Source organism: Sardina pilchardus, chromosome 9 (assembly GCF_963854185.1).
Source record: "Sardina pilchardus chromosome 9, fSarPil1.1, whole genome shotgun sequence".
In the NCBI taxonomy this organism is placed as follows: Eukaryota; Metazoa; Chordata; class Actinopteri; order Clupeiformes; family Clupeidae; genus Sardina; species Sardina pilchardus.
The window spans coordinates 23,735,880-23,750,062 of record NC_085002.1 but is presented as its reverse complement, the minus strand read 5'-3'; the positions used below and the strand labels follow the sequence as shown (position 1 = coordinate 23,750,062).

The following is a 14,183-nucleotide window of genomic DNA, read 5'->3' as shown; positions in this document are numbered from 1 at the left end:
CAGTCTTTGCAAGTAAAAACGTTCATAGGTAACATGCTGCCTGCATGGGTGAGGACTTGACCAGCACAGCAGTACCCTTCAAAAAAATGCTTCAGAGAACACTTATGTCACTGGAGGGAGTTTGTTTGACATCATGATTGCACAAGAACAACCTATATATCTTCCAGCTGTGTCAGTGCTGAGCATGTGAAGGATCTTGTCACATGATTTATATTTGTGTGTGTGTAGTGCTAAACAGCACCATCCAAATGATTTGCTTCATTTGTCAGATGATGAAACTGATGTAGCCATTTTTTCCTGCCACAAATCCGGTCCAATGGGGTCACCTTAGTTATTTAATTATAAAACAAAACAATCCCACAGAATAATTGTAACTCACCTCAACATAACAAATGAACCTTAACCCATCTGTTCATATAAAGCTCTTTTGTTCACAGTTATGATAAATATATAAATGTTTATACATATACAGTATATCATATATATAGTACATTTCAATCCAGTGACAAACAATTTTAATCATTAATAACATTTGATTGTTATTTTCAAAATCCAATCAAGGAGTTATCAATTGTAAGAAAGGGGTAAAAAAAATGATGACAGTGCTCTTCATATTATGATGTTGCTCAGAGATAGTGAATCAAGTGCTTTAGATATGCAGTGGTCTTACCTTCATCATAATACAGTTACAAGACCTATCACGTGAACCCAGAACAGATCTGCATTAGCTATATTTGGAGCACAGATACTATTTACAGAAGAATCCAGGGGTGACCTAATAACTCTACACAGCTGTATCGGTGATATAATGCTCTCTCCTCTTTGCTTAGACCTTTGACCGCACAACATAATCTCAGTATTCTGGTCATTGCTAACCAAACATCCCGTTGGCGTGTGTAGTATTTGTATTACAGGGGAAACACACAAGTACCTCACTTTTAACAAATTATGACATCTGCAATTAGCTTAATTCCGTCTGTCATTCAAGATTCTTTTCTTTGTGACCTTAACTTTCCATCCTGAAGTCACAGGTTGGGCAGAGCACAAAGGTATACTCTAATTTCGAGACCGAGAGGCCTCACAAATATGGATTACACATCAAACACAAGTATTGCGTTCCGCCATTCTACATGCTTCAGTGTCCACTGGGAAAGTGTCTTCAGCCATCTGCAAGCAGTAAAAGCACGTCCTTGTCTGAGATCAAAGTACACACTCCCAAATACAGAACCCTTTGAGTTCCGCCGATTAGTTCTCACCCTTTTAAACCAAAACACTGACTTCAGAAAAGGCCACTTCTGCATGCCACAACACCTACCTACACAACTCTCTCAAAGCACTCTCTTTTATCCAAACGAGCCCATAGATGCTTTTTTTTTCTTTTCTTTCAGTGCTTAGTTAGGGGCAGTCAGAAAAAAAAAGTTGTGCCAAAAGCCGCGCTAAGAGGTGCAAGTTGGAGTCTGGAGGATTAGAGGTATACACTACATATCCCAGAATGCATTGTCCCACTTTGAAAACACAAATCAAAGTCCTGAGAGAGAAGGAGAAAGGGGGGGGGACTGAAACGTAAGGGGAGGCGAGCGCTCAGGTGAGGTCCAGCCAGTCAGGCCGCTTGTGAGGCTTGCAGGTGTGGACGTCCACGAGGTCCTCGCAGTCTTTGCACTCCACGGCACAGCACCACTTGAACTTGCACTCGCACTTGGTGACGCTCTTCATGCGCGTGGTGTCGTACCCCCGGCCGCAGCACATGACCTCACAGCCGTCCATCCCCCGGGACGACTTGTTGCACACCCTGCCTGCTGTGCCCAGAGAGCCTGCAACACAGGGAGAGAGTATCTCTTTAACATAACAGTTCTACCAGAGAGGGTTAAAGCGGAGCGAGAGGCGCAAACGTTCGAACATTTCCGTGTTCTGTTTTCGCAAAGGGAAGGGGGGGCGAAATCCCCCTTTAAGCAGACCTAGAAACATTCGAACTGAACTGCTTGCCAATCTGACAGAGATTGATATCCCACTATGACGACTTTGCGACACGCCTCTTTAAGCAGACAGGAACTGTTCGAATTTTGCTTGCATAGAGATGCATTATATTGCTCTATCTTGTCAGTAATGAAGGATCTTTGGTTCTACTCTGACGATTGGTTAAGTGAGTCATGCTAGTCATCTACTCTCAAGATTTGATATTTCTTGGTGGTGAACATGGTGCAAATTCCAGCTTTTCACACTGCCTGTGAACTAACTAACTATTTGAGCTTCTACCTTGGGGTAGGGTCTTTTCCCTGTGCTCAGGAACACTGACTGTTTCACACTGCCTGCACTGATTGTGATTTGCCTGTGATTTTCCAATCACCTCATCTATTTAGTTATTAGGTAGGTATGCTTTTAATGTTATTTTTCATGCTTCATATCAGATTATTAGGACTCGTTGCACAAACATTTCCACTTGTTTCAAGAAGTATATCTGGAGTGAGTTCACATCCTGGAAAGTAATGGAGTATTTATTAAAGGAACACGCCACTGTTTTCCCTATTAAGAGCCATTGAGTGCACACAACGAAACGTGAGAGGTACAGTATGTATCAACTCATCTTAGTTGAGGGAATAACGTAGTTCAAGATGAAAAAACGGTGGCGTGTTCCTTTAAAGGCGCAGTCAGTGATTGCATGTGATATAATGTTTTACGAGCTACATCTCTGGTGTGTTTCGTTCGGTCTTTGGTGAAAATATTTTGTTGTTAAAAATAATTTAAGTTGTTAAAAGTATCTGTTAATTATTCTAAATATAAACTTAAACAAATGTTATTTACTGCAAAATTGCTGACTTCACCTTTAAAGCTATACGACAGCGTTCTTACTATTAAACAACCCCTTCAATATCATTTGATCAAGGCTGCGAGATCGAGAAAACAGAGTAAATGGCTTGAGTGAATGATGTTTTAGTTGCCGGGTGCTTCAGGACTTCTAACTAACACCATGTCCTTACCGGATGCAATGCGAGTGAATATTAGCATAAAATCCGTTTAATTATGCCTACATTGTTTTCAACTGGAGTTTTCGTCATGTTTTAACTACTTGATCAACAATGTTTTAACTATGTTTACAATAGTCGTTTACAGCAGTACATTTGCCACCCGGAAGTATCTTGGTGCCCATAGTTTACAAACATTCTGAAATCCCGTATGAAATACAAGGTAAGTATTTAAAGGTTGTGGCTGAATGACCACTAGGATCTGTATTGTAGAAACATAACTGACACTAATTTCAGACATTGTTGCTTTCTCCTCATGAGACCGACTTTTCTAATTGACTGACCCTTTCCTATTAAATTCAACAGAAGTTGTCTGATACTACCTGTCATAAAGCATCAGGTTTGTTAAATACAACATGGTAATTGTTCAAATAATTTAAATTCTCCAATATCTGTGTCTCTACAAGCCTACATATGTTGAGATCTGGCTCCAAAGGAATAACATAAAAATGGCTACACCAGCCAGATGAGCTCTGCTCCTTGGAGAGATCACTGCTCTGAACACAAATGCTGCATGAAAAGGCCGCAGAGGCTGACTACGGTCACGTTTGTTAATAAAGTCGTTGCAAGTACAGTAACTAAATAGCAGTGCTGTCCATTTCATGGAATAATTGGACTACTAAGGTGTGTTTAGTCATATCAGAGTTCCGTCTGTGTGCGAATGCAAACAGAAAAAGAAAAGCTCTAGAAAATGTGTAGTTCTAGGAGTAGCCTCATCAGTTAGTAGTTGAACTGTGTTCTTAGAACTGCTGTGAATGAATGTGACTATAGTATTGACTCACCTGCTGCCCTGTCCAATAGACAATAGTCTGGCGAATGCTCCACATACACCAAGTCATTCTTGGTGTTTCCCTTGAAGTCTTTGTCTGCCACTGTGAACCCTGTCCCATCCTGGTTCATGGTGACCTCTACGGCCGTGTTGTACTTCTTCCTCAGGTAGTCCCCGGTGCGCCGGAAGTCTGACATGGCCAGCCAGCACGTCCTGAGCGCACATGATCCACTCACCCCATGGCACTTGCACTCGAGCTTCATAAAGCGTTTTACTGCCTGCAACACACACATGGTCTTCGTTTAATGAACGCATCACCTCATAACTCATAAAAGGATTTCTAACTGGAAATCACTCAATGATTTACCAAAGAAATGTCTTGAAGGGAGTACATGACGGGACATCCAGACAGTAGAACTGAAATGATAATTATCCCATCACTCAATCAACACAGGCTCTTACGCTTCCTGATAGCCCACTTAAGAAACTGACGTTTGGCTACCTTTTACACTACACTAGTCATGTAACTTTTAGTAAGCCAAAAACTCACCATCCTTCCACAGCGATTGTTGTGGAGATTCATCAGTGCCCTGGCATCTTTGACCATCCTCTCCCTGGCATCCACGAAATTCTTAGCGAACTTGATGCCGTAGTTGATGTTGTCGCTACAGCCGCCCCAGTCGAAGTCGCCCTTGTCATCGCTAGCGCGACCCCTCTTGTGAGAGTCACAGCTGCATATCTTTAACTCCCCCTGGCTGCAGGCCCGGGTAATGGCATAGACCACCCCAGCGGACGAGATGGCGTACACAAATGCGGCCTCACGACTGCCTGGGTGGGACATGAAAGCAGAGCACGTCAGACTGTATGTATCGAAACTCGGTTTGCTAAAGCGTGTATGTAGTGTTATTATTGTCCACGATCTGTCATCTCTCAAAACCCTCTGACGTTTGCTAATTTTAAAAACTGTTTAAATAAATACTGTCACTACAGTTAGTACTGTGAGTGCATGTGCGTTCTCTGCCAAATAGACTTCCCTGCAAGGATAAACTTTATAAAGAGCCTTGGAAACATTGTGAGACAGAGTGGATGTAATTTAGTTATTGCTGGCATGTGGTAATAACTCTCTTGTTACATAGTAGTAAATCGGCGGCTGAATTGGAAAGTCACTATCACTAAATCCACTGTCTTAAATTCAGATCACAGCTTTCACAAAGTGGCTTTCAGGTATTCATTGTATTCATTTTCACAAGTATTCTTCTTATACTTCTTTTTTCGTTTCATAATTTTGATTTACGATTTGTTAAATAGGACTTGACATGATTACTGATGTTGGCCAACTCTCTCTTTCTCTCTCGATCCATTCCCACCTTTACCTCTCATTCTCTCTCTCTCTATCCTCTATCTCTCTCTCTCTCTCTCTTCTCTCTACCTCTCTCAGTCACGGGATGGATGGATGTGTTTTCAGTCGGGGCCGTGGAGGAAGAGATTGAGGGTTATTAGGCCTGGCCTGACTATCGGCCCTGTTTTCATTCACCCGCACGCACTGAGGCAGAACACAGGCAATCTGTCAGGCAGTGGGGCTTTGTCAGTCCGCCAGAGACGTCTCCCCAAATATTTACATCTCCTATTACTGTTTATATATCAGCCCTGTAGATCCTTCTATCTGCTACTTGTATTTGGAGAATATCCACCCTTGAAAATTCCCCCCGCCCTTCCAGGAAAGTTGAGACGAGAATTTTTTTTTTCTCTTCGCTTTTCTCGTCCACCTTTGACACCTTGTCTGATAGTACTGTCTCATATCTTGTAAACTGTGCTACCTCCTCATTGCCATTGCACGATATTTACAGTCGGTTGCGTCTTCTTCTCAGTCTTGGGAACTTCTTGTTCCCCCTCGTTAAGAGGGAGCGGATTTTAAATTGCACGTTAGGCTACCAACACCAAAGCCCTCTAGGAATATTCAAAATTCAGGGAGAACGTTCTGGAGTCTGTGCCTGTATGGACTATAGAGCTGCTGCTGGAGCACGTGTGCGTAGAATATCAACATTATCCTGTCTCAGGCCTACAGAGAAGAGTCTAAACTTGACTTAGATTTAGACTTAGACCTATGAGGGACAGGATCTACCTTGGGAGTGCTGTAAAAAAAGCTTTAGCCTTTTTAAAACACACACACACACACACACACACACTCTAGCACGCACGCACCCACGCACACACATACATCAGACGGCCACACACACTTACTGCGGAGCATGACTCGGCCAAAGACTGTGTGGTCTCGGTCGAGCGTGCTGCAGTTCCAGCGGTGGTGGCGGAACTGGTGCTGGCACTCGCGGATCCACTCCTTGGCACCCTCCCCGATGGAGCGCATGAGGTCCGGGTGCCGTTGGCACAGCTGTCGCTGCTTGTTCACCAGGCCCGGAATGTTGTCACAGATCACCCGGGCGCCCAGAGCCCCTATGTACCTGCAGGGGGGGGAGGGAGGGGGGTTGAAAATCATATAACATTCTCAGCAGTCATGTTCTTTTACAAACACCCCACCGCTCCCCAAAACCAACTCCTTTCCCCCTTTTTTTGTCACACTAATACATTAGAGGAAAACCTCAACATCAACTTCACTTTTTTTAATAGTTTTCCAGATGACACGGGGAGAGAGAGACAGAGAGTGGTCGGGGCTGTTTCAGTAACCCGTAGATGACCCAAACACCCCCCTCGTGCACACACACATACACACACACAGAGACTCATGCTTACAGACCCGCAGACTCTCTCTGACACACACACACACACACATACACACAGAGAGAGAGAGAGAAAGAGAGAGAGTCATGCTTACAGACCGGCAGACTCTCTCTCACTCACACACACACACACACACACACACACACACACACACAGACACAAACACACACTAGCAACCCCCCTCTTTTCCATTGAAAGCCACTGTACCAAACGGGCCCGGCGAGTGGAGCCGCGGCAGCCGGTTTATGCCGTGCTCACAAAGCCTTGTCTCCTGCCGGCCGGATATCATTATCCGCTCAATCGTGGCCACATTTTGTGTCACCGGCAGGTCTGACTGGGCCCTGAGCCCCCGAGCGGAGTGGAGTGGGTGGGGGTGGGTGGGGGGATGGGGGGGGTACTCTTTCCACTCCTGTTATGGCCGTCCCCTGCCCAGTTTCCCTGCTTGCGCGACTCGTCCAGGGTGGGCAGCTATGCTGAGCTGGGGCGTTGTGTTTATTCTCCGCACACACACACACACACACACACACACACACACACACACACACACACACACGCAGGCACACAGGCTCCTCAGGAACCTTCGCTTTTCAGCTTATTTCGGCCCCAGCTGGGAGGGCCGGCGGTGCGGGTGCCAAAAACAAGGCGCATAAATGATTACCACGATGACAACAATCCATCCCCCTCAGCCCTTTGCGGCATAAACTACTATTATGGAAGCATTTGTCTCCCACACTCTGGCTATTGTAACCCTCTCGGTTCGAGGCTCCGGTGGGGCCAAACTGTCAGCGGGAGATATGTGAATCATATTTTCTATGGGGGCAAGAAGGGGCAATGTAGTTACTTCCACCGTTTTATAAGTAGAACACGGTCAATCACTCACAAATTTCTGCCAGCATCCGTATTTTACACGGTCAGGCTTTGCTGCTGGTATGATGCTATGAGCCAGTTTGTGTGTGTGTGTGTGTGTGTGTGTGTGTGTGTGTGTGTGTGTGTGTGTGTGTGTGTGTGTGTGTGTGTGTGTGTGTGTGTGTGTGTGTGTGTGTGTGTGTGTGTGTGTGTGTGTGTGTGTGTGTGTGTGTGTGTAAGCATGTATGCTGAGTAGCGGGACATTGACAACTCTCAGTCATGAAATGAATTGGACACAGTGACGTCATGACTATTACACGTCAAATATGATGGACTACGGAGCTTTGGGTGCCAGGGGTGTGTCCTTAAAAATTTCACAGATACTGTGGAAGAGGACCTGGGAACTGTGCCGCTGGATGCCAGGGGAGGCAGTCAGTTGGCCAAAGCTGGCCAGGGGTCCTTGAAGATACCAGTGCTGATGAGTTATGGGGAGATGTGTGTATGTCTGTCTGTCTGTCTCTCTCTCTCTCTCTCTCTCTCTCTGTGTGTGTGTGTGTGTGTGTGTGTGTGTGTGTGTGCTGACCTCTGTAAAATGTCTTCTAGTGTAAGGCATGTGTCTGTCTGTGTTTGAAATATTGCTCTCGGAGGTAGCAAATACTCCAATATGAAATCCTAACGCACAGCAATTTTCTTTATCAGATCAAGTTTGCATCACCGTCACCGTCATTTCTCAACACAGAGATAGAAAAATACCGAAAAAAGAAACCCAGGGACGTCTTTTCCCAACTATTATCATTATTCAGCGGGGCGGAAAAGCCTCCCGCCTGCTTATTATCAGAGGAAAGTGTCCAGTCGCCTGTATTTGTTTTTACGCGTGATTTATTAAGCGCGTACCACAGACTTGCGGTGTGCTGTGTTGGGTTACAGTGGCTTGTTAGTATTCTAAGCCGGGATATGAACCCCTCACATGTCCTGACTAGTACCATGGTCCATGCCCTGGAGAAATCACACAAGAACACATCTGAACGCTCCGCGGCCCCTACCTGTCGCTCCCGGTTAGTGCGACTAGGGATGGAAACCCCCGCTCGCCATTAATCTTAATGAAGAAATATCCACAAGGGTCTCCTGCGCCGCGCTTCGTAACCCAACACCCATGCCTCACTTACTGTGCAGCGGACTGACTTGATTTCTTGACTTGTTCTGTTTGATGTTTGCAAGAACAGCGATGCTTTTTTTCTAACCATGCATCTCCATACCTCATCTTAGTGGTGCCTAATGAACTAGGGTTTTTTTTTCCGTTCCCAGTTTATTTTTTTTTTTTCTTCCATCAAGGTCTGACCTTATTCATGGAAAAATATCTAAGCGTAAGATATTATGTTTGTTCTACGTGACAATAGGTCTTACTCTAGCAAATTATATTATAAACATCAGAATCAGAAATATAAATGCCATAGGCTACTATGATAAATATGAAAACACATTCCATAAACAATCATCTTTTACTTTATACCTTTAAAACTAATTTGTTAACTAACCTTTCATTGGAAATTCAACCATACCGAAATAAAACATTTCTACATAAAAGTATCCTTACCACCAGGATGAGTCCACTCTCGGTGTGAATATCAAAAGAAGTAAAAAGAAATGTACGTAAATCCTGGAGGTAGCAGGTGTAGAATTAGAGGCTATTCTCCCGCTTCTAGATGACTGTTTTAATTCCACGCGCCTCGAGTTCTCGGATGATTTCCTTGTCCGCTGGATTTTGGTGAACTCCATCACTTTGATTTTGTTTTCCATTCAGTTTATACTTCCAGGTAAATAATCCGGTCGACCTCTGAATGTTTTAAAATAATTGAATATTTCGTCGTTGTTGTATATAATGAGAAGATTTCAAAGTTTTAAGATCTACTCCACTGTCATGTTGAGGACGACTGAAAACCAAGTTCTTTCACAACTCATTATTGTTACTAATCCGATATCTTATTTTAGAAGTAGGCTATCACCTTTTTCAACGCAACTGCCTAAAGTTGTCTTTCATGTGCGTTTGAAGTAAGAATCCGAACCCCATTCCTTGATGGCGCCTCTCTCCCCATTATATTTTATAGACTCGGTATTCCCTTTTGACTAGTGTAGGCTGAAATGCGGTTTATTAGAATAAACCATCGGCCGGGTGGAAGGGAGGAGGGGAGATTAAATTAATATCGTCCAGTTTCTGTCCTCTCATTGGATAAAGTCAGCATCTGTGAAGTCCCCGGGTGAATGGGAAGAGTTGTGCTCTGCGCTGGTTTGCAGTTTGGAATGAGGATGCGCCGGCAGATTCAACTTACTCTAGGTCACATGTTAGCTTTGATTGAGGCTGAAACCTCTGTTTGTGTTGTTGCCTATCCACCTCTAACGTTGATAGCAACGCGTGCGGCAAAGCCTCCTGCAATTAAGTATCATTATTAGCAGATGTTGCTTTGACCACAAAAGGTATCGGCGTTCTAAAACGCTGTTACGCCTATTTTTAGCCCAATGAATACATACAGTTTGGATATGGCAACCGTTCGTTATTATTTTGGGATGTGACATTGCCCAACTACTTCACTGCTTGTAACATATGTTGCTGAAATTGCGAAATAAGTGGTCTGATTATCAGGCTCTTGATGAGCTCCACAACAATGTTCCACTAACCTCCATGAGCCAAATAAACACAGGCATGTTAATGGATGAAGTGATACGCAGGGCATTAGACTTTGCAGCTCTCTGTGACCTCTTTGATATCCATAATCTACCCATAGCCTTTCCCTCACATGTGATGCATTTCATTGACATGATGGGATGAAAGCAATCCCTTGCGCATGCCCCGGACAGCTAAAGACAGACATAATAAATCACACGATCATGTTTTTAACATGTCATTAAACTACAAAAATATACAGCGAGCTCATGGGTTCAGAGTGTCCCGTTCTTCTCTGAAGTGACACTCTGTTGTAAAGTAAGCGTGTGTGTGTGTGTGTGTGTGTGTGTGAGTGTTTGTGCGCTCTCGCACGTGCAGATTTTATAGAAGCTTGGGAACTGCATGCCAAACACTGCTTGAAATAAAGCATCTATCTACCTACCTACCTACCTACCTACCTACCTACCTACCTACCTATCAACCCTGAATGACCAGGTCCTAAGTCAAAGACCTTGTCAGTATGTTTATCATTCCCATATCTTCAACCTGCTTTTTTTCTTTGCTATCCTATAGGTGGCATGTGTGATATACATCTGTTGCTATGGTATCTGGCATATTAATGTACTGAGATCAACAGGAGGCCTAGCCTGGGTGTTGCCTTGCCTTGCGCGGTGATTTCAATCACGCAGGTAAGGCAGTCTGGAAACTAACACCCAAATTTTGGCCTGATGTTGGCTGCCAATCACAGAACAGGGGAGAAAGCAAGACCATAATGAGCTATGCACAGACGCATTTGATAGACATCCATGGCGCCCAATGAACGGATCTGGACCGGGTTTCCCAAAATTGTTAAGAAGCTCTTAAGTGCTAAGAACTTCTTAGGAGCGTTGTAAGAATGTTCTAAGAACGCTCCAAAGAAATTCTTAGGACTTAAGAGCTTCTTAACGATTTTGGGAAACCCGGCCCTGGGCTTTTTTTTCAAATACGAGAAAATTAACGTTTGGTTGCCAGACCACGTCTCATTTGAGAAGTGGTAGGTGCTAGAGGAGGTTACAGGAGGCCGTGACCTCTAGACAACTAGTAAACCTGCTCTGGAGATGTACAGTATGTCCCATCTATATGTCATGTGGTCTGGGAAAACCCATCATGGTGCAATTTTACCAACGTATGATTCTGATACCATCCTGGCAGCATCCAAGATGTTGGGAGGTTGGTATCCAGGAGGATTATGCCCGCCCGGGGACAGTGTCAAGACAGTTGCTAGGAGGATATCAGAATCTTAAATTGGTCAAATTTCACCAAGGAGGGTTGAAACAGAGCAAAAAATCAAGGATGTTTGAGTGCACCATGTGATGGGTTTCACACACTCTTTTTCTTTTTCTTTCACAATTGTTTTACAAACTGCGACAAGCTTTGTACGTGCAGCTGATCATCACAGCCAAATTACTACTGAGCCAGACATTTCTTGGTCACATCAACACTGAAGTTTGAGTGCTCTCATTTGTGTCTATATTTCCTCAAGTTAGTAGTGCATGGCTTGGTGATTGTTTGTGTCCCTGATCAGTAATTCATTGAGGAGGCTGATTTTGCATTAGTCACAGTATTAAAATTCCTAATGAAGACACAGCCGAGCTGAGAAGGTTTAATTCTTCCGTTTAACATTTCTTAAGACTAATGGCACTGGTAAAAGATGTTAGGGGAAATGCACAGACACACTAATCAGTGTCGTCGTGTGTGTGTGTGTGTGTGTGTGTGTGTGTGTGTGGGGGGGGGGGGTGTTGTTGGAGAAGCACAACTACAAGGCTGTCACTGATGGCGTGGGGCACTCGGCGTAATGGACAAATAAACAAACACAGTCTGACCCGCAGGTCATCTCCTGTCAACCTGTAGTTCCTGCTCCCAAGGGGGGCGCGTCTGCGGTAGTGGACAATGGAGATGCATGCCAGCGAGGGCCACTGACAGTAACGAGGGCAAATCCCCACATATTAGTCACAGCTAGAAGAAAAGGTCAAAATAGCACACTTGGCTAAAAATAGTCCCAGCTGCTAAAAATGCCCCCGCCGTAACAAAGATGGGCTGGATGACTGCTCTGTGGTGTTATATGGTATTATAGTGACAACCTCTGGCAGGACAGTTACAAGAGAGGTCTCCGTTGCTTTATCCATGTGCTGTCATTTATGAAGACCGCTTCTAGACCTTGTAGTTTTCCATCTGGGGTCTCTGGAGAATGTATATGAACTGTATATATATACACACTGTGGAGAAGCTAGACAAGCCGACAATCCCACCATACATGTACACATGCATAAAGTATGTAGTTAGACAGAGACAAGGCCACTGCGCGAACGCGCGCACACACACACACACACACACACACACACACACACACTTAGATAGACACTTACACACAGTCAACCACACAGAGGGCATTACGTAACCGCTGATCCCTGTCGCGTATGCGACCTGAGCTTTCTTTGTCTGCGGAACAGGCTGTAGATTTTACAGTGACAACTCTATAACAAATTGTTTTGCTAGGAGGCTGGAGCGTGCAGACCAGTTAATTCCCAAAACAGGTGACGGCAGTGATGTGGCGAGGGGGCAGGGACAGGAACAGGGGACAGGACAGGACGGGACGGGATGGGATGGGGAGGGAGGGACGAGGGGAGGCGAGAGAGGGCATAGGACCTTGCTCCAGAATGCCCCAGCTGCGGACGGTGCGGAGCTGTCACTGAGCTCCTATTCTGAGCCGGCGCGTGGCCACGGCTAATTTCAGTCTCAGACCAAACGTAACGTCAGGCCTCTGGAACTGAGGAAGGGGAAGCTCACCTCCACTCATACTCTCCAGAGAGGTTTGGAGGGAACCTTCCCAGCATTAAAAGCCCTGGGTTCAATGGACACTTTGGATCATTAGTGTCAGCCATTTAATAGAAATTTAACCAACAATCCTCTCCTAAATATGTGTTTTGGTGTGAATTAAGTGACAGTTGCTTTCCGTGTTCCTGTGGGCTCTGTGGAGTTTTTGTGTGTTTCCAAGTTCTACAACTAATCTGGTGTCAAGAGACCTCATTTGATCCTTTCAGATATCTGGACGCGTTTCCCAAAACCATAGTTGCTAACTGTTGGTTGCAATGCGATTTCCCATTGCCAACCAACTATGTTTCTAACAGGTTAGCAACTATGGTTTTGGGAAACGCAACCCTGGGGACTATCCATTTTAAAATATAGGGGTACATTCTCCAGGGTATATTCTTCAGAAATGTGAGCTACACAAAATGTACAGATGGCAATTCCACAGTTCCGTTCAGCTAATGTAAAATAAGGTTTTGCTCATGTGTCACTTCCTGTCAGGTAAAATATGATTAAAAATGAAAACACTGATATTTTCCCGTCATTCTTTGGGCACGCACTGAAATGACATTCGCATGTTTGTATAATTTCTGCCAAGTTTCTGTGTTAGCAATTTGTGGCTAATATGTTAAAACAAAAAGTGAAAACAGTTTTTTTTGTTAAACTGGAGAACCATTTGAGCCTCCACTAAACTCCCACATACTGTAACTCTAAGGCCTGTAAGGGGTTTAAAAATCATTTTTGTCATTTTTCCCGTTCTTTTGTAGAATTCCATAAAGCCTCAAACACGTTTGGTCTCTCACATTCAAACCTCTTCTCACTTTTTTCGTGTCATTCCACATCTTGTGCAATGTTGCGCAGTAGGCCTATGCCCGGCGATGCACAACACAGCGCCCTTCCTCATTCTTTCCAACGACTCCGGAGAGTAGGGCGCCAATGCCAGCTGCCAGCCTCCCGTTGCCAGGCCGCGGGGGTTTATGGACGGCTCAACTGGTGGGCAAGAATGCGTCCCTGTTGGCCCGCGCAACCTGTCCCCGTGCACCGCTCACTTCACAGGAATGTTGATGAGGTGACCCGCCGCCTCGTAGGAGGACACCGGCCGACAAATCATCCGCTCCCGCGTGCCATGTTGACGGACTGCGACCGGCTTTTGTGTGAATGCGAAGAATGTGAGCGCGAAAAAAAAATGCTCTATCAGCAACCACCACGGGCAACTTCACCACACATAGCCTATTAGTGGTGAGGACCTGCCCAGATGTCAAATAAAAACATGACAGACTGGCTATATGTTTGTTTGGATTGA

The 14,183-nt window shown here is 44.8% G+C and overlaps 1 protein-coding gene across 1 annotated transcript; it reads right to left on the bottom strand.

Moving 5' to 3' along the window:
* Positions 1-370: 370 nt before the first annotated feature.
* Positions 371-9,491, bottom strand: LOC134093105 (protein Wnt-2b-A-like). The gene is made up of 5 exons (XM_062546425.1): positions 8,969-9,491; positions 6,031-6,251; positions 4,340-4,617; positions 3,803-4,067; positions 371-1,811 (listed from the first exon to the last, which is right to left on the bottom strand). Exons 1-5 carry the CDS (start codon positions 9,169-9,171, stop codon positions 1,582-1,584), a joined length of 1,197 nt encoding a protein of 398 aa, XP_062402409.1. The 5' UTR covers positions 9,172-9,491; the 3' UTR covers positions 371-1,581.
* Between the last annotated feature and the right edge of the window lie 4,692 nt (positions 9,492-14,183).